Here is a 21,058-nt window from a genome sequence, read left to right on the forward strand (position 1 = left end):
TCAATAATGGAAGAGGAGGTTCGACTTGAGAATTGGAGGATTTGACAAAGAGAAGGTGGGCACAATTTGTTGTTTTCTTGGAGGATTTGCGTTTCGATGTCAAGGAAGCTCTTAAAAATAAAAATAAAAAAGTAGTAAAGTTGTTGGACCTAATAATATTCGTATTAAAATTTAGAAATATTTAGGCGAAGAGAGTGTAGAGGATCGAACTCACAACTTCTTGATTAAGTCATGATTTAAAGAGGTGTTTGATGTCAATTGATAAGTCTCACAAAGAAAAAGAAACCTCTAAGAGCAAAGATACATAACTTTAAAAATTCTAGTCTGAATAATCCTCAATCCTCAACAATTTTCATGCCATTTGTATGTCATTTAGATGTTAATTTGATATTAACAATTAATAGTGCGTGTGGGTGTGTGTTGGCCTTAATTGTTCGTGACAAGGACCCTATGTTATTCTGTTGGAGAATTCATAGGCTTTAGCGTAAAGACCAATATTATTCTCAAGTACATGTAAATGAAAGGAAGGGACAATGATTAAGGCATATCCCAGTGAATTTAATTATAATGAGGAAAAATTATTTTAAATTCTCGAAAATGTCTCGCCACCATAACCCAAAAAAAAAATAATAATAATTCAAATGCTTCGAAATGAATAGTCCATGATTTTTTTTTACCAAAGAATAGTTAATGATGTAAAGTGATCCACGCGTGCCCTCGCGCACAAGCCTTCTATTTGTCAAGAAGAAAGCAAAAGAGAGCCACTCCCACTAACCCTTCCAGTAAATAAGCTAATCAAATAGAAACAAAAGAAAAATTAATTAAACTTAATATAATCAATTATTAATTAAGCCCTACTTGCCCACTTCCTTTTTTCAATGGCAGTTTTTAGTATCCGATTAAAAGTAAATATCTCAACATATTTATTGAATTAAATTTCGCTTGTAGAACTGTAGATATAGTAAAAGTGGGACTCCAAACTCTTCAAAAAAATTATTTTTTCGAGCAAAAAAGCTCTAAACTTAATTAACGGTGCAAAAATACATTAGATATGATAATAATGTTGTATAATAAACAGGAACAAAAGCCATATACTAGCCTCTTCTGCTAAATTCAGCTATATGATTACACATAAAATCTCTCTAGCTAACAAAACACTTGAACCCACAAAAAAAGAAAATCAAAATGTCTAATACATAATAATCTAACAAATAATGTGAAATCCAGCTGAATTTAAACTTGTTCCTGCCCCTTAAAATAAATTATACTAATTAACACCAAATATAATACCCTGTGTTATTCATAAAGCACCTAGCTAGCTGAGCTAATACATAAAAGATTTATATAATTAATCATTTGGTAGTCCCTACATCATTCTCATATACGCGCTTGTACCTGGCCCAGCATTGAAGGGTCACTTCCTTTTCTTTCCTTTCCTCGCTGCTTTTCCTTTTGTTCTCTTCAGCTTTTTTCTCTTCAGTCTCCTTCCAAGTCTTTGGCCATTTACTTTTCCTCATTTCTTTTCTTTTGTTTTTGTTCCCAAACTCTAATTAATTAACCAGAGAGATAAATATATATATATATATAAGGGGTAATTTTATGAAAATATGACTAATTGGGGTGTGAGTATTTGGACTATTGAATTCACTGAATTCATGATTATTATATATAATCAGTTGTGGGAATTTAATAGTGAAAATACTCAACCTGCTCAGGAAAATAATGATAATGATAATAATAATAACTAAGTCTCTCTTCATAAAATTACCCTCTTTTTTTCTTGGGGGTTTAATTAATTAGTTGTTTTATCTGATGAGTGTCCCTCCAAATGACGGCGTCCAGAAATCCACAGGTGTTTCGTTTGTCACTGGGAATGTGCTTGAAATAGGAACCAAACACAGCCCTCGGCTTTTCAAGTCTTGTTTTGGCCCTTCCGATGACTCCTTCACTTCACAACCCTACAATAATCACAAGTAATAATAATTATTATTATTATTATTTCCCAACCAATAAATAATATTGCCGAAATTAATACGTAACTCTTCTGAACTTTATGTCATGCATAAACTTTTTTAAGCTTTGAAACTTTACAATAAATCCTCCTAAACCCTTAAATTTATGTACATAACTAATCCTCTAACTACTGGTAATTTTGGCCATCACTTGTCCACAGACAAATATATATTGAAGCTTGGGAGGTTTATACATATGCACATAATTCAGAGCTTGGTAGATTATGCATTCGCAAAAATATAATTTAAGGGAGTATATAATTGATGTTTAGGATTCGTCCACAGAAAATTGAATGTATAGACCATGGGTTTGCTATAAAGTTTCACACATTAAGAGAATTATTTTATATAGTTCAAACACAATTTATGGTTAAAAACAGAGTTCAGGGCAATTTGTTTTGCGTAATTTAGCCTATAATATAAAATTTAGCATATAACATTGTATGCACTATTCAGGAGATTATGGGGAAAAAAGAAGGGGAAAGTGTGCATGACATTTTATCCCGGATTGTGCTTCTTTAGAATAAAGAAATACCACATGAAATTTAATAGAGAAAGTGAGAGAAAATAATAGAATTAATTATGATTGGAGTTTGATTTTTCCATTTCTCTGTTTAATTTTTGTTAAATCCACTCTTTATTCTCTCTCTATCTCTTTAAATACATATACTGTGCATTCAATAATAGAATGCACAAGATTCAGACTTTAGAAACTTGTTTTTGATATCTGTACAAAAATACAATTTTTGATAGGGACTTGTAAAGAGACTTTAATCAGTATATCGATGTATCATTTGCCAAAAAGAAAAAAGAAGATAATATCAATATTTCAATATGTCAAAACTATATATAATGACATTCATATCATCAAACAATATTTAGGCTCAAGGCGTGAGCAAATCATAATGAATAATGTGTCTAGTTATATTTCAGACTCTCTAAATTCCTTCGGAAAACGTCTATGTAACTTTTTGGGGGGTGGGGACCATTACGTTAACCTCTTCAATAATTTTTTCAACTTATTTTGAACTTAAGGAACAACATGCCAGGAAAGTTTCACCATTCCGACAAAAATTATCACTGAAAATCTTAACTTTTCAGAAGTTATGAGAAAGTAGAGGGCGGAAGTACCTGCTGGCAGTGTTGGATGGGAACTCCATTTTTCATGTAAGGAGTGCTCAAAACCTGGGATTGGCATTTAGAAGAAAAAGCTCAACTTGTTAGATAAGTAAATTACTTGTTCATGAATAATTATTTAAACTGTATGGCTTTATCAATAATTAGGGTTTGAAAGTAAGGAAAAAAGGAGAGAGCAAAATTATCATTAGAATAATGAAACATACACTGACTTGTTCATGCAGGAACTTGATGTAGTCGATGGCTTCGTGAAGAACAGATGCAGTGTCAGTCTATGAAAATACACACAAAAAGTGGGTTAGTTTATTTCTTTCTTTCTTTAAATCTAATCTTCAAAGTTTCAACATTTAAGTAAAGCAAAGGTTGTTAATTTAACTCTTCACAATACCACAAATAGTAAAAAGTGAATCAAAGAGAGACACTTCGAGAAACAAAATTCACCTTTCCGAAAGGCGACACCAATTGCTGAAGAGCAGTGATTCGGTCCCCTAGCTTCTCTTTCCGAACCTAATCATCCATAAACACACCTAACTAGATTAAAAATCCAAGCAAAATTATATTATGAAGATTGAACAAATCAAAATTAAAACCCCTTAACTTTTTGTAACCAACACAAGTTCATAAGAGAATCACACTCGAAAAGCTAACTATTAGAGTTGGAGAGCCCAAAACCCTATAAGATTGTTTTTCTCAAGGTAAATCCCAATGTAGGACTCCTGACTTTTTTTTTTCTATATTAAATCAAAATATATTTGACATTCAAAAGTTAGATTGGATTCCAACTAATCCTAGTTAAGATGGAAATATAGGGCCACAATAACAGGAAAACTATCCGAATGAGTTTTAAACACAATTGCATACTAAGGATTCAAATAAGCTATAATACAACCTCTTACTAGTCAAGCTATGTATTTGTTAGTGAACTTTTACACTAATGTACCTTGAAAGTTGGTAATGGCGATGGGGTTTCAATCCTTTGCTTCTTGATTGCAGGTTCACACGAACCTTTCTTTGCCGACTCCGAAACTTCTTCTCTCTTGGGCTGTACTCAAACCAGTCAGGAACCAATATAATAAGAAAAACCATCATAAGATTATATAGAGAGTTACATATAAATACAGATAATATATATACCTTGGGTACGAGAGAGCTTGTGAAATTGGGTTTCTCAGTAATTAAAGGAGCAAAAACATGGGGTGTTGTTTCAGCAGAAGCATTCCAGAAAGGAGTACAGTTAGAAAAGTGCAAGCCACCACCACTAGACTTCAAGAAGGGATTGTTATTATTAGAGGGTCTGGACCAAGAAGAAGAAGAAGAAGAAGACGAAGTAGTAGTAGTAGTAGTTGGTGAAGGCATGAATTGATCAGTGGAATTAGATATTGCGCCATAATTATTTGATGTACTTGAAGAATAGGCCATGGAAGATGATTGTGGTATAGGAGGGTTGGTGAAAAGTGACTGTGCTGCTTGAGGAATATCATACAAACTTTGAATCAACGTCGAACTTGAAGAAACTGGAACTGACCCAACTGAGAAATTACCACCACCACATAAATCTTGATTCTTCATCGACATCTCTCTCTTCTGATCTTGGCTTTGTGATACAGAATTGCCGCTGAAAATTCAAAAATATAAAGGATCTAAATATACATATATAGATATGATTAAGCTGAGATCTTTTATCTGATAATTAAGAAAAAGAAAGAGAGGGGAAAGAAAGAAAGAGAGAAAGAGAGAAACTTTTTGAAGCTTGGGACCAGAGACCAGACATGAAGAACAAACTTACAAGAGAGAATGATTCCAACCCATGATCATTTCCAAAGAAGAGGAATCCATCAAGATAGAACCATTATTATGATGATTGTCTGCAATATCAGGTTCTGCAGTCTGATGATGATGATGATGATGATGATTCTGAAGCAGTGGCTTCGTCGTCGTGGTTGCATCGAGAAACCCCAGAGAGGTGGCCGGCGCCGTCGCCTCCGCGGTGTCTGGGGCCTTCAAGTCCACCGTATCCGTCTGCCATGTGCTGTAGCCAATCATACCTCCGCCTCCTCCAGAAAGATCGTGGTTAGCTGTGAGCACAGAACACGGAGATGAACTCAGCATCGAAGGGAAAACACTTCGCGTTGTTGAGTTCATCATCATGTTGTTATTGATCCACCAGTAATTATTCCCACCACAAATCCCAGCTTGAAATTCCTCACCCATCTCTGATTATAGTTTCTCGCTCTGTATATTAGAACTCTCTGTTTAATCTTCTGATGAGGTTTAATTCTTCTGACCTGTGTGTGTTTTTGTTTGAGGGCTTATAAATGGGTTTGTGTGAGAGACATTTTATATATGAAACGGTTCAAAAGGGTACGGACGATAGAGGAGATTACCAGAATCGGATTGACATTGCAAGGGAGATGATTGGACAAACGAGGGGGAGAGAGAGTGAGAGAGAAGAATTTTGAATCCTATTCTAATTCTCTCACTATTTTATTTTATTTTGATTATTTTTTCCCTCGGGATTTGTCTTGCTTTTGAGAAATTATATAATAAGATTGGGAGAATTATTATCCATGTCTTGTGGGAAATTTGTGTTGTTCCTTATGTATAAAGGAATAGGGAGGGTATGATGATGTTAGATGAGGATGATGGTGATAGTGGTGGGGTTTCATCTTAAGGCCATCAATCACCAGATATGTATTAAAATTAACAGATGAAGTTTTCTTATTTTTAATTCAAAAGGGGAAATAATTATAATAGAAAAAATTAAACTATACTCAAAAAATAGTTCTCTGCTTTTTATTTCAGCAAAAGAAAATTTATTGTTATTTTTTGAAAAAATTCTTCAAAAGTTTTTGTTTGAGAAGCATTTTCACATTAAAAAAAAACTTGAATTTAGCAGGTACAACTCATTTTTAGTGAATAAATAAGTCTATTTTAACTGTATCTGTACAACATATTTTTACCATGTGGAAATGTCTTGCTTGCGTTTTTCACAAGTTGAAGATAGGTTACACCTGGCTGAAGATGAGTTGCACATAGGTCTATAAACAAATTTAAAGGAATTGCATATATTTCAATGGGTGATTTTTTTTTCCCCAGCAATTTTTCTAATTTTTTGTAAAAAAAAAAAACCTAGATTGTGGTCCATGCAGCCTGCGTTAATTCGCATTGTCCTTAACATTTGCTCTTTAGCTTTTAAGAGATACAGAAATTATGATTATTTAGTTTTTAAATATTATAAATATGACAAAAAGAATTTAGTTTTTATCTCCAATAGCATAATTAAATTGGATCATTTGAAGACCAGTTTAAATGAAAAGAATTGGAACCCCAAAAAAAAAAACTTAGAATTAGGTTGAAATACCCCTACTATTAAATTGTCTTCCAAATCAACATAAAACCATCAAATTCCTCCGTCATTAGATATAAGTCCTAATTTTATCACTCTCCTTTTATTCCCAAATAAAACTCACAATATAAATTTATAGATATAATTAATATTTGTCTCCAAACATACCTTTTTAGAAATAACTGATACTCTTGTTTCTAAATAGTCAAGGTTTAAAATATTATGAATTAAATAAAGGGTGAAAATAAAAAGGAAAAACTATTTTTTTATAGGCATAGTTATCCTCTTGTTGGAGACAGCTTGGTTTGAGGCACTGTTGAGTATTAAATATAAGTCTTGCTATATGAGTATTTTTGTATATTGTCTTTTCTTTTGCCAGAATTTTATATACTGTTTGGAGGTATTTAATTGTGGTGATGAAAATATATGAAGTCTAATGAAGAAGAATAATTAAATGACATACAAATGCAACTAAATCCTTGTGCAATTTTTTCATGAAGTATATGGATAATTGACATTATTTTATAATGAGAGTGTACGCTTTGTAAATATTAAAATAATGGAGTTGAAATAACTCACCCAGGAATTATTCGAATAAAATGTTCAGTTGTTAGTGTGTGTGTGTGTTTGTGTGTGTCATGATTTCTTAAAGAGAATTTACAATTATTTTTCTTTTTTGACGCGCGCGTTAGATAGAAATTTATATAAACCTTCAAACTATCAATTAGTTTGTTGGTCGAGAATTATTATAATGCAAAAGAATTTTACCCTTTGCTAAAGATGAAAGGTCCATTCAAGTGGTCCAAGTTGATCATTACATTGTGTGTTTTATATATATAATTTATATGTATCTGTATGTATATATGTGTAATATTATATATACACTCTATGCGTAGCAGGTAATGAAGCAGAGTTGTATCAATTTTTCCAAAGGCCACGCTGGATGCCAAAGCGCAGGATGGAGGCGCGTGATAGACACGTGAGTTGGAGAAACTAAAACGCTAACTAATGCTTGACCTAACACAACTGTAGCATAGATCAAGATTAGATTTCATGTCAACCTCTGGTCAAAGGCCTTATTATCCTCTTGATTTATTTAAATTTTCTTCAGACAGTTAAAATGTTCACGTCCTAATAACTAATATTAATTTAATAATTCAACTATGTCTTTTTAGTTGAAATGGTAACTTCTTTAAAATAAGGAGAAATTAATGCTCAAAAATGCTCCTAAACCGAGCCTGTAAATCCCAAGAAAGAACACTAAAATAGTCTAATCATTATAAAGTGATGAGAAACTAATTTTGGGATTAAATTTTTTGGAGAAATTATTTAAATACTCTTAGTTTGAAATCTAAAAATCAAAACCATAATAACAATGGTATACAAACCTAGACCGAACTAGTCAATTCAGCCCAGAAACCTACGAACTAGCTAGGTAACTAGTCCAGTTGAGCAAGTAGACTGTAGTGAAATTGATCGAGGTGACCCAATATAAATTGAACGACCTAGTTAACCTGGTTGCTTTTTTTTCCCCAAAAAAAAACTATTTTAAGCCAAAACTTTTTTCTTTCTTAAGCTATTTATAACTATTAGTTTAGTGATTAATGGATTGTAGATAGCAATATTTTATTATCATATATCTATTTTGATATTTTGCTAGGATTAGTGCACAGTGAGTTTTTTAATATGATACTATAATATCAATTTGTCAAAGGAATTATAAAGAAGCTTGGAAAAAAATTGTAAGTATATGATTTTTTTTTTTGTAATTCAAGGTATTAAATTAATATTTAGTCTTTAGATGGAATGATAAAATTTAAATTTTTTTTAAATTTTTTTATTTTCCACTAGTTTGACCCCATATTGATTCCGACTTGACCTACTGACCCTTGATCCGCTATCTTAACTAGTTTTGTTTTCAATACCTTGACAATAACAGTTTAACAAATAATAACTTTGAATTATCAAATGATGATACTAATAATAAAGATAAGTGACAACTAATTTCATAAAAATGTTTGCTTATGCATTGACAAGTGTTAGTAGGTTGTGAATTTTAATAACATAGTTTAATAAGGGCAACAACTTTAGATGGCAAAAAACGGGTAACAATTTTAACTTATTAAATAATAATAATAATAATTAAGGTAGTAAAAACTAATTTCACTGAAATTTCAGCTTCTACGTTGATAAGTGCCTGTAGGTAATATCACGAACAGCACAACTATCTAAGACGTAATAACTTTAATTTCAAATAACAAGAAAAATAAACATAATAACAATTAATCTTATCAAAATTTCAGCTTCTGCATTGACATTAAACGAAATGTGTATCCCGTTGAATGTGGACATACACATCCACCGCACCTATTAATTTTTTAATAAAATATTTTTAAAATTCTTTTTGTAAACCATTACCTTATTGGTGTTTTATTCCCAAAGGAACAGGATATATACACTTATTCCCCCGGGGGGGGGGATGTCAAATACTTCGCAATTTACATTGATTGGGTTGTTGGCAATGTGGACTTTTTAAGTTTTGGAAATACTAAATCATATGAGAAATACAAAAGTTGTGCATGATTACAACGTATAACAAATGGTACTAAAATTTGAGTCAACAACAAAATTCCAAGTTTATTATTATAACTTGCACGATAGGGTGAGGGCTATGACCAGTATTAGTTTATTGATGGATTATATACAAAAATAAGCTGATGGCTGGTTCATTTCAAAGTATACTCCACCAAGTTTATTTATAATTAATTATGTCCATATTTTCTATGAAGTTTAATTTCCTTGAAATTTCAAAGACGACACTGAAACTTGCATCCGACCTAACTTGGTTTAATTGGATCCAAGTCAACTCGTTTTATTTATTTATTTATTTCCATTTTGCCTTTTCTTTATGTCTTTGTCAATCACATTTTCAATTTTGTAATCTTTTTATTGTTTGATGGTTATGCATGAATCTAATTGTATTTGACTTAGGAGTAAGTATTTGAAGAAGATAACTACAAAATACAATATTATTATATAAGTCCTCATATATTGCTCTTTTTTATTGGAAAACTTACAAAATTATATGGGTGAGTGTATATATTTTTCTGATTTAGTTTTCAACTTAAAATTTTGTTATTAATTAACAACTCTAGATAATTAGAATCATGCACATTACTATAGAAAAACACCATTTAATGTGATTATTTACGCAAGCCTTTTCAATCAATTTTCTCCCATTCAATTTCTTAATCTATCAACAAAGTATAACTAATTGGTTTTTAAAACCAATATAACAATATTATATTGTAACCCTTTTTAGTGTTGATAATCATTACGACGTTAATTAATTACTTGTAATTTACTACTAGTACTATGAAGTGTTTCATTGTTTGTTTCTAGCTACTCGATATCAAAACCTTCATCAGATTCTTCATACTATCATCGTATAATAATGTGTGTGTGTGTGTGTGTTCATTTCTTAAATATTTGTTAAGGAAGTATTGTGATTATGTCAAGTCATTGACAAATATTTGTTTATATTAGTTCAACAAAGCCATCATTTTGGGGCCTAAAAATCCATACTGACCCAATTAGGTGATTGACTTATTAAGGGTACAACCAAATTGTTTAGTACATTGTTTTTAGACCTTAGTCAAAACGATGACATGCTTCTATATCACAATTTAATCTGAAAAAAGATTGAACAAATTAAGCTTCAATTAATTGCCAAATATTAGGGTTGACATTTTGAAGAATTTGATTAGGTAAATGGGGTTTCCATTCTTTTCCCTTAAAAAGTATCATAAGATAATTTATTAATATAGGAGTTGACTTTTGATTAAATCTCATATATATAGCATATGTGTATATAGCCCAACTTTTGAAGACCAGAAAAAATGCAATAACTTAAAATTTAAAACTCTCTTCATAAATTAAATTTAATGTGAAATAATATATACATTAAAATTTTGAATGAATTTTTTATATAATTAAGTTGACTCCAAAGTCGTGATATAAAAAAAAATTATATTTGACAATACACTGAAGAATTCAAATACAAAATAATTAATACTCTACTAATTAAAAAATCATTGATAACTCTTGGTTACCACACTTTTTTTATGCAAATCATTTAATGGTCTCCATATTATATATATATATATATATATATAATATCATATAAAAATTATATCAATAATGCAACTTAATTTTTTAATGCATGCCTTTGAAAAGTGGTTATTGCAAGTTAGGAGCTTTGCAGCAATGAGCGATCTAAAAGCTTTAGCCCGTTCCCCACGCGATGAAAGTAAAGCGTTAAGAAGAGTCAACGTGGGACCCACTAAGGACGCGCATGCCCTCGACACGTGGGCCCTCACTGGCACTTGAAGAGTCAAAATGTTGACTCTAACATTTCCTTCCTTTTACGGTTTAATTTTTTTGGGTCAAAATATGCAGAAAATTTTGAATGAAAAATAAAAATAGTACTACTTCTACTTTTTAATATAAGACCTCATTTGACTTTTGTTTTGATCCTAATTATAAGATCTCAATTCACTTTGTCTCTTAATTTATGCATTTTTTTCAAAGTAGTCCCTCTAATAATGGTAGTTCTAACCAATAAACTTAATTAGCAAGCATATTTTAGGAAAGACAACACATATTTATTATAAATAACTAACTTAACTTATTTATTTAATCTTTTTAAATTAGTCAACTAACTCTTATAATTAGGACTGGAGGTAGTATTTGTTTCCCTTTTCAAATTGGATTCTTAAGCACGTAAGGTCCAAAATTATTATGCCCGACAAAATTCATTATTATTTGAAAAAAAAATTATCCACACATAAAAGGTATTCTCAATTAGATCCCTCACAAAATTTTATAAATAATCGTATATATTTTTCCTTCATATACTATATAAATGAAAGTAGCTACTGAAATATATTATTAATTTGATTTATGATAAACTGATAAAAGAGCATTCATGACGTCTCATTCTGTGAGTGATAGAATTGGAGAAATGTATGAATCAAATTCAACATGTAATCTAATGTAATCTGAAAACCAAAAAATGGGGGTCAAACTAAGTAGCTTTCCGTCTATGAAGGGCCAAAATGAAATTCTAGTCACATACGCATATAAAATTAAATTAAATTAAATGTGTGCCTATCGTTAATAATCAAAACTTTGTCTTCAACCGAAATGTGTCCTTGTTCTAATTGTGAACCGTTAAACTTGATTTATCATGTCTTGACTAATCAAAGAAAAAAACAAATAGTTAGGAGTTTTATAGTGTTTTCGAAAAAGAATTAAATGAAGCGACCACACATGAATTTAATAAAAGAAGCCATGACTTTCTTGTGTTTAGGTCATCGCTGTCCAAATCCTTCTGGAGTTTTTCTCTTCGTCTTCATTTGCTTCATAATGTTCTCTTCAACTTTGAAATGACCTTTCTGGACCCATTCCTCATCCCCCCAAACCCCTCTCTCACACACATATCTATTCACATAACTATTTAAGATAGTAAATCAATACTCCTTATAATCCTTAATATGGAAGTTGAAGGTTGTATTTGGTTGTAAATGTAAGAGCTTAGTTCATTTTATCTAGCATATTTATCATTTTTTTGACAAACTAATTTATCAAACTTACAAAATAAATGTAATGATATCTAATTTATCCCGAATATGACTCATCTAATGTGCTCAAATTTAGCTATTAATATGAGGACATTATTAGTAAGTAATATGAAGTTATTCTGTAAGATTGTTATTATTTATTAAATGGATTATAATTTAATTTTTCCTAGAAAGTTTTGACGTACGAACTCTAGATATTCGAAAAATTTTGTTGGGTCAATATTACCCTAAAAATGTTGAAAAAAACAACAAAATAACTCCAACTGTTTAAAAAACTAATATTCATTGTTAACACTTTTAATTATTAAAGGTAATACTGGTCCTTTTTTAATACTTTTGGGGCAATATTAATCCAAAAAAAACTTCTGAATATACCCACAACTCCTACATGAAAACTATCAGGACAAAATTGGACATTAACACCCCCATTAAATTGTATAACATGTGGTCATTCTGATAAAGCTCTAGAACCGCCCACTTCACCCTCATGTTTGTTTTATATAAAAAGGCTCCATTATTACCTTCGATGTATCACGTATGCATTTAGATTCAATATGGTTCATAAATGTTCATAGCTCAATTATGTTCTAATTGAAAACATCTACAATTTCTTTATAGCATGTTATTAATTTTCCACGTTATTAAAGGTTCAAGAGTTACATTCCATCTCATCTAGTATACCAAACAATGAATATCTTTCTCTTAAGATTCGTGTTTCTGTGTGTGTTGAATTAGTTGTGTGTGGGCATAAATCAATACCATGAGAGTAATTAACTTGCATCTAAATATGCTTTTCATATCACATTACATTTAAGTTGAAAAAAACTTTGGAGTGTTAAGTTCACAAACCTTCTATCTTGTTAACAAAAAAAGAAAATAATTGAATTTCATTTGTTATTTAAGGCACTGTTAATAATTACTAGTTTTGAAATGCCATATATCTTTCCATGAGACCCCAATGGCCAATATATATATAGTGTACAAGTATTTGTAGATATATCGACGTAGAGGATACGTAGGCATAATATGGTGAGGTCATGCATGCGTAATAGTGAGGTGTAGAAGGTGACAAAATGAAAATTGTGGAGTGGACAGAGAGTTGATAATAATAATGATGAAGGAAGGCAGGAGATGGTAAAAAGCTTACAGAAAATGAAAGGCAAAGCAACAAACGGAGTCACGTGTTTCAAGATCTCATCCATCTACATCATTTGGACGATACACGTGTTATCTTCATAATCATAACTAGTAATAATCATATAAAAGCATCTCTTTTTTTAAATAAAAAAAATTGAAATTTTATAAAAGAAATTGTCCTTGAATACATGTTCGAATAACTAATTGGCCAATAATACTTGATAGTTTTTTTGTTCTTTTATCCATAGCTTGCATCAGTGAGTAATCTCTTATACTGTAAACTTACTGAAAAGGCGTTAGTGCTGACTATGTTTTAGGCAAAATAATTTAAATTTAGCCTGAAGATTAGGCGAGTAAAAGAATTAAGAATAGATTTAAGGAAAAGAAAATGAAGAATAGCCTCTTTTTCACAAATAAAAAAATTATGCTAACATACTAGAAACACTTACTCAAATGGAAGATATTCATTCAATGCTTAATCAAGCTAGAAAGCTTCACCTCATTAGAGTCTAATAATATTTAAATATGGGTTGATTAGCAAACGATACCGGGTACTATAGATAGTTATCTCAAAAAATATAATGTATAAATTAAATTAGGTACCTTTACCATCATAAATGAAATTATTCTCTTCATAAAACTCTTATAGTTTATGCAAAAAATGTTAAAATTTTAAAAATCAAAATTATATCATTTGAGTAAATTTTATAAGAGTTTTCTATACTTTTAACTTCAAAAAATATAGGTGATTGAAATAAGGGAAAATTCCCAAAAAAAAGACTATTGAATTTCAAAACTCTAAATCAGGAATTATTACAAAAATATGTTGTCATTGGCTTTTCAAATGTAATCATTTTCTTTACGAGTGTAGTAACTAATACTGATTTGGAATTTTGAAATTCAAAAATCATTTTTTAGGATTTTCCCTTGAAATAATTAGGATGTTAAAAGAGAAGGGTATAAGGAGAAGTTATGGGAAGTGGGTGAAAATTGTAACATCTACTTGTTAGAACAGATAGCCATGGTGAATGTTGACGTGGCCACAGCGAACACATAAAACATGGCATCTCATTAAAATGAGGTCGCCAAGATGATGTGCGTCAGTCATTGTGACGAAAGGCTGAGATTTTAAATACAAATGAGGGTTGCACATTCGGCATTAGGTGGAGTTTAAAAGTTTTAAAATAGGATTTTCTTTGCTAGGGAAACCCTGGAGCAACCTTTTGGAATTTTGAGAACTCTATTAGTGACTATAAGCAACTCCGACCTTCCTATTTCTTTTATTCTGTTATTTTCTTTTCTTACTCGCCTAGTTGGGAATTTTGGGTACCTTATGGGGATCCCTAACAGTCTTTATCTTAAGGTAGTTTTAAATGCTCGAGGAATGTTTTTGGAGGGATGATCCAAGAATGCCAGTAACTACTCTTGGCATCCAGGTAACATGAAGTCTTATTTGTCTCTCCGACTAGTTCTTCTAAGAGGGACTCTAATTAAAAGAGTAGCCTTTAGATTAGATTTTAAATGTCCAAGAATACAGAAATTAAATAAAACAACCTCCAAAGTCACTGGATGTATTTAGGGTTTAGTTCTGTATGGTTGATTGTTGTAAAAACCTCAATTTTCTAGTACTCTAAGACTAGATAAAAGCCCTAAATTTTGATTTCTGATTCTACCTTTATTTATCACAATACTGTGATCATCACCACTGTAAAGCACACCGAAGGATGCCCCGGTGAGGATTTTTCTCTCGACAGCAAAGAACACTGTCACCGTGGCAAAGAGCTCAGGTTTGTATGTTGGTTTATTCTTTCTTTATATGATTGTGTAATGCTTTTACCAAAAATGAATATGTGATATAGCATGCTAGCAACTAGTAGATAAGGAAATTGAATATCTTATGTGATAATATGTTGGTAATACCTTGTGAGGAAGTGATACATGCCATAATTATATGTGAATTGTGTAACTTAAGAGGAGATATTATGATGGAGATGTATTGTATCAATACATGGTTCACTTTCATATAATGCACTATGGCTGGCACTTTGGAAAAGGCAGTGCACTCTTATTTGTGACACTCTAGAAGTGTCCCAAGGTAATATACCTTGAGGGCATCATGCCTGCTAGAATATTGGGCAGTAAACCCATTAGGGCAGCATACTGTTTTTTTTTTAAGGAGCCTGTGGTCCATGTGTACCCTGCTGACTTTGGTCGGTCTGCATCACATGTGAGGAAAGCTTGTAGGAGTCACAGTCACATAAGAGGACTCAGCCTATAGGTTTAGGTTAGTAGATATAAAGAGGATATAAGGCAGGAATTGAATTTAAATAGTGATTAATGATTATGACTTATTGCTTGATCACCTTTTGCTACTTATTTTCCTGATGTTTGATATTTGTAGCTTGTTGTGGAACATGATTATAAATGATAATTACTTTAGCCATTAGTCCTACCCGAGTACCTCTTAGCAATGCCTATAGGTAGGGGTGTTCAAAATGTCTCATCCTAGCCATTTCGTCCTAGTCTTGATTGATTCAAGACGGAATGGGACAAAAAAATTTCAGGACAAGACAAAATAGGTAACAAGACGGGACAGGACATGGGACGAGATCATCTTATACAGTCCCATCCTGTGGTATTTGATTACTTTTTTTTTTAAATTTGCTTGTTAAATTATTACTAACTTATCAATTCCCCTTTTTTTTCCTTTATATGTGCGTGTTAGCTGGTTATTATATTGTATTTTTAAGTGATGTTAATGGCTAAAAGTTAACATTAGTATTTTTTTTTTCAAGGTGGTTTTCACGTTTTCAAGTTTTTTCAACATTTTTTTATAGTTAAAATCCGATTTATTTGCTTATAGTTGAGCTTTTTGCAATCCACAAAGCAAATTTTTTAGGATGTTCTATCTTTCAAAAGCCTAATAAAAACAACACATAAAATATTAAAAAAAGACCCAAAATGCTAGCCCAAAATTACAGTTGTTTGGGAAAAAAATGATGAAATGTCCCATCTTGGTCTCAATAGGACTGAGACAGAGAGGGGATGAAAATCTCGTCCCATCCCTGTTCACCAGGCAGGCCCATCTCGTCCTATGAATACACCTACTTGTAGGCATGGTGGGTATGAGTTCTGTCACTAAGACATTATGTCTCACCCTGTTACTTTTTGCAAGTGAGAGCAGCATGTGAGTTATGGCTAAAAAGAAACATGAGGCTAAGGGTCACTTGGAAAAGTGACCCTGCCTGACATATCTTTATATTATGTTGACTTTTGTTTAATTGCCACCTAGGACATCAGTATTCTTTATTTTATGGAACTTGTTGGATTGGTTGTTGATTCTAATTTGGTTGTATTTTTTGGTTTAAATTGCATTTTTGTTGAGTAGCCTAACTAAAAGCCCGATTTGGATCACTTCTAGCAACACATTATAGAGCATTTAAGCAGATTCAGTTGAGGATTTATTTTGTTTCCATATTTATCTATTCTACTATCTTAACTGTGTTCATCAGGTATAACACAAGCTCCTTATTGCCATGTTAGTAGTCCAATTCTTTGTTTATCATGGTTATGCAATCTGAGATAAGAGAAATATTTTATAACCATAATATGGTATGACCCGAGCAATGTTACATTACTCCTTTTATATCATGGTTATGCATTGGATAATTGTTATGTTCAGTGGAAAATTTTCATGAGGTATTACAAAAATCAGATAGGTGTATTTGATTAGTCTTCCCAAAGCAAATAAACCAAGTTATGAATTTAGTTTTGGGAAAACTACTAATACCCTAATCCTTATAGTCTTCAGTTTTGATTCAAGTCTTTATGTTTTTTTTTTGGCCTTTTTATTGGATCCGTTAGTCCTTAAAGTATAAAACTATTAAATAAGAACTAAGGGTGTTGTTAGTTATTGATAAGTTGACATCTAGTCAGTTATATGTTGTGGAGGTGGATCTGAGTAGGCATTCAGCTAGACAAATTTAAGCAGTATCTAAAGAGAAATTATTTTTTGCACATCTGAAAATAAATTTCCAAATAGTCGGGGTTATTATTCATTGGGTCATCTTGGTCCTAAGGTTCATAGATGCAGAGAAGGCAAGGAAGAACAAGAAAATAATTTCTTTTTGGATGTAGCTTAAAATTCTCCAATTGGATGCCTAGTGATTTGAGAATATTCTAAGTTATATCAAGAAACATAAATGATCGAATAGAAAAGGGAAACACACAAGTAGGGCTACACAACGGATAGATCGGACCAAACCAGACCCCAACCTGAAGTTTGGTCTAACTTTTAGTCAGGCTGGATTTGGCAGTCCATGGTCTGGTCTAGTCCAGTAGTGACGCAAGGTTGAGTTATACTGGACTTGGTCCACCAGATTGGCGGACTGGTCTAGGCAGTCCAGGTTTTGAATTTTCTTTTTTTTAAAAAAAAATTTCTTTATGGGAAGCAAGATTTCAACATGGTAGATATGATTTAAGATAATAAAGAATACCTATAATCATATAAAACTCATCCTAAAATATTAAGACTTCATCATAAATACATAAAAATCTCTAAAAACATTAAAAAAAAATAAAGGTAACATCTAAATTACAAATTATTTAAAAATAAAAAATCCACCTAGACTGGACCGGATCAATCTAGGGGGTTTAATCACTTGGTCCAAAACCCAGTCTAGCCTGACCAACCAATCTAGTATAGTCTAGTCTAATTTCATTTTATAGTTTATTTGGACTGGACTAGACTGGACAAGACCACTTTGGGTTGGACTGGACTAGACCGGACCACTAGGTTTATACACGCCCCTACACACAAGGACTTGAATTAAAACTTGGGAAAACTATAAGGATTGGGGTATTAGGTTTCCCTTTTGTTTCTTGTTCATTAACTATATTGAGAAAGGTTGAACTTTTTGAAAGCTACAAGGAACGGATTCTGCAGATCATGACAACATAAATTGTTCTCCCTCAAAATATAGACCCTTCATAAATAGATTAATTATCATATAATACATAAAGGTTGGGGTTTAAACCTTAATTTCACTTGTTTAAATAACGAGAGCTCCTATTACTCACCTTAACTTAAATTGATTGTTTCAAATTTGTTTTTAATCTACGCATCATTATACGTTTTATCTTATATATATTCTTCTTATTGATCTGATCTCCCAAATTAAATAACTGGCTTTCATTATGCTTCACTAAAAAATAGTTTTTTTGATGTTCTTCTTGTTTTTTTCCCCATTCACTTATTTGTAAAGTTTATAGCAAGTGAAACTGTCTCTTGCAGCTCATTGGAAAAAAAAAATTATATAAGAAATTGCAGCACAAGTTTAATAAGCAGGACACGTGTAATCGGAAAATTTAACATAATAAATATAAAGAATTTGATTTTAATATTGTTATATTATAGTTTCATTTTGATTTTGTTGTATACTTTCTAAGAACTTGTATACTTATATTATTTTTAATTCTTGAAGATGAAAAGAATCACATCATTATAAAAATATTCTCTATCACTAGCTACTTACTACATATTTAATTTGTATAATAAGTATATTATCGATCATCTTTCATATAAGAGCTAGTTTGACTTTTAATTTGATCCTAAATATAAGATCCTAATCTACTTTGTCTCTCATATTTATCTATTTTTTAAAAATAATTCTTGTAATAATTATATATGTTAAATATTTCATCAAATTGTAGTTCTAGCTAATTACATTATTAGCAATTATATTCTAAAAATAATAATATATATTGATTACAAATAACTAATTTAACAAACTTTTTTAATCTACTCATTATTAATCAACTAGCTTTTATATTAGGGACTAAAGGTAGTACAACATTAGAGAAGTTTGCCTCTCCTATAATTAGGGTTAAAAAATAACATCAAATTAAAGTGGAGAGTTTAATTTGTTTCGGTATATTTTGTTGTTTTCCATAATTACGAAGGCACTTTTTCAAAATTCAACACAGATCAATATGCGGCATTGAATTCTCCCTCATTGTGACCTAATTAACACTCCAAAATTGTCTTATTAAAACACACACACATCGAAGCTTAATGGGACCCACTTAAACTCTTCGAGAGCGTAACTTGTCTTCAAGAACAAGAGTCAAATTTAATGATTCATAAACTCTTATTTTAATATTCGTAATGGGATGACCACCACATAAATTTTTTAATTCAAGTGGTAATTAAATGTTGTTATCTATGTTCATATATACGTCCGTATGTGTCAACCTTTTTTTTAAAAAAAAAATAGAATTAGATTTGGCGTGCGCCGACGAGGAATGACTCTATAATACAGTAGTACCATACAGTTAATTTTATGTGATGAGCCTGCTTTTGATCCTTACCGTCCTATGAATTAATTTTTTTCCTCCTAGGATCAATATTTTCTTAATAATATTGTTATTCTTTTACATTTATATATAGACTGGACCTAGACAATCCAAAAACTTTCACCATTAATTATGGATTAATTTAAATTGATTTTTTATGTATTAGTTCAAATAGAGTCAATTAATTTAAATTGACGCTGCTACATCTATGTAAGTCTTGGAATTTGTCTTTGATTGTAAAGTATTTATCATATGAAGAACGTTCACTGGATAATCATAGTTTGCTTCTGATCTACAAACATTTAATTAAATTATATTTACCTAACTGGAATGCTTAATTCAGACAAATTGATTAGTAATTGGCATAATTTACATTCCTTTATGCGTGATAAGATTTTAACTAAAACACTGCAGTTAAACTACATATATAGTACTCTATCAGGTCCAATATAAAAATAAGGGAAAATTTCATTTAAGGACTGCAATTGAGAATTTATATCATATAGCTCTCGAAACATTCTGAAATATCATTGCAGGATCAAAGGACCAAACTGAAATTAAAATTAAGAGTAAGATTACAATAATACCCCTCACTTTTTTTAAAATAAATATTAATGGTCGCCGGAGTTCCTACCACCAGGAGTGGAAGGTCTGGCCACCAGCACTCAAGTGGCTGTCGCCGAAGGTTGGAGCCCCGGTGGCTGGAAGATTTTTTTTTTTTTTTCCCAAACAAGGTTGCCAAGAGAAGGTTTGAATCCATGAGCCCTTGACACACCAAAAGTGATGTAAGCACTAAGCGAAGCAAACCATTTAATCATGTAATGCAAATAAAAGTATATATAACAAAACAAACGCAAGTGTCCAAGTATAAGTGAATAAGTGAAATTTGACGATTTATAAGTGAAATTCAGCAATTTACAACGAAAATTTGACAATTTACAAATAACATAATGGAATTCACAACTCCAAATGCAAGTGTTTAAGTGCAAATGAGCAAGTGAAATTTGAAGATTTACAACAAAAATTTATGGATTAACAACCTAAATATGGCTATTCATAAGAAACACAAGAGAATTCATAACTAAAAATGTAAGTGTTTGAATATAAGTGACCAAGAGAAATTCGACAATTTACAAGTGAAATTTAGTAATTTACAACAAAAATTTGACAATTTACAAATAACATAATGGAATTCACAACTCCAAATGCAAGTATTTAAGTGTAAATGAGCAAGTGAAATTTGAAGATTTACAACAAAAGTTTATGAATTTACAAGTGAAATTCAGTATTTACAACAAAAATTTCATTTGCTCATTTACACTTAAACACTTGCATTTGGGTTGTGAATTTCATTATGTTATTTATAAATTACCAAATTTTTGTTGTAAATTACTGAATTTCACTTGTAAATTGTCAGATTTCACTTGTTC

General features: G+C 31.1%; 1 protein-coding gene across 3 annotated transcripts; it reads right to left on the reverse strand.

Moving 5' to 3' along the window:
- Nucleotides 1-696: 696 nt before the first annotated feature.
- Nucleotides 697-5,545, reverse strand: LOC114748109 (transcription factor bHLH112-like). Of its 3 annotated transcripts, XR_003740432.1 has the most exons (8): nt 4,936-5,542; nt 4,284-4,764; nt 4,090-4,191; nt 3,591-3,656; nt 3,356-3,421; nt 3,144-3,197; nt 1,396-1,958; nt 697-791 (listed from the first exon to the last, which is right to left on the reverse strand). XR_003740432.1 is itself a non-coding variant. In XM_028936466.1 (7 exons), the coding sequence occupies exons 1-7, from the start codon at nt 5,358-5,360 to the stop codon at nt 1,806-1,808; spliced, it is 1,341 nt and encodes a 446-aa protein (XP_028792299.1). In that variant the 5' UTR covers nt 5,361-5,545; the 3' UTR covers nt 994-1,805. The 3 variants fall into 3 exon arrangements, 2 of the variants coding, with proteins under 2 accessions (XP_028792299.1, XP_028792298.1); XM_028936466.1 differs by lacking the exon at nt 697-791 and having other exon boundaries at nt 994-1,958; nt 3,362-3,421; nt 4,936-5,545; XM_028936465.1 differs by lacking the exon at nt 697-791 and having other exon boundaries at nt 994-1,958.
- Nucleotides 5,546-21,058: the final 15,513 nt, after the last annotated feature.

This window comes from Neltuma alba, unplaced genomic scaffold (assembly GCF_004799145.2).
Source record: "Neltuma alba isolate B1F8T4 unplaced genomic scaffold, ASM479914v2 tig00005608_pilon, whole genome shotgun sequence".
Lineage (NCBI taxonomy): Eukaryota > Viridiplantae > Streptophyta > Magnoliopsida > Fabales > Fabaceae > Neltuma > Neltuma alba.

Bases quoted from the DNA above. Each gene is read 5' to 3' on its own strand.
- LOC114748109 (XM_028936465.1), bottom strand. From the start codon at position 5,360: ATGGGTGAGGAATTTCAAGCTGGGATTTGTGGTGGGAATAATTACTGG. The intron at 3,422-3,590 runs GTGAATTTTGTT...GTATTTTCATAG, and splicing joins TGGTGTCGCCTTTCGGAAAG to ACTGACACTGCATCTGTTCT. The intron at 3,198-3,355 runs GTATGTTTCATT...TGCCAATCCCAG, and splicing joins TCCTGCATGAACAAGTCAGT to GTTTTGAGCACTCCTTACAT.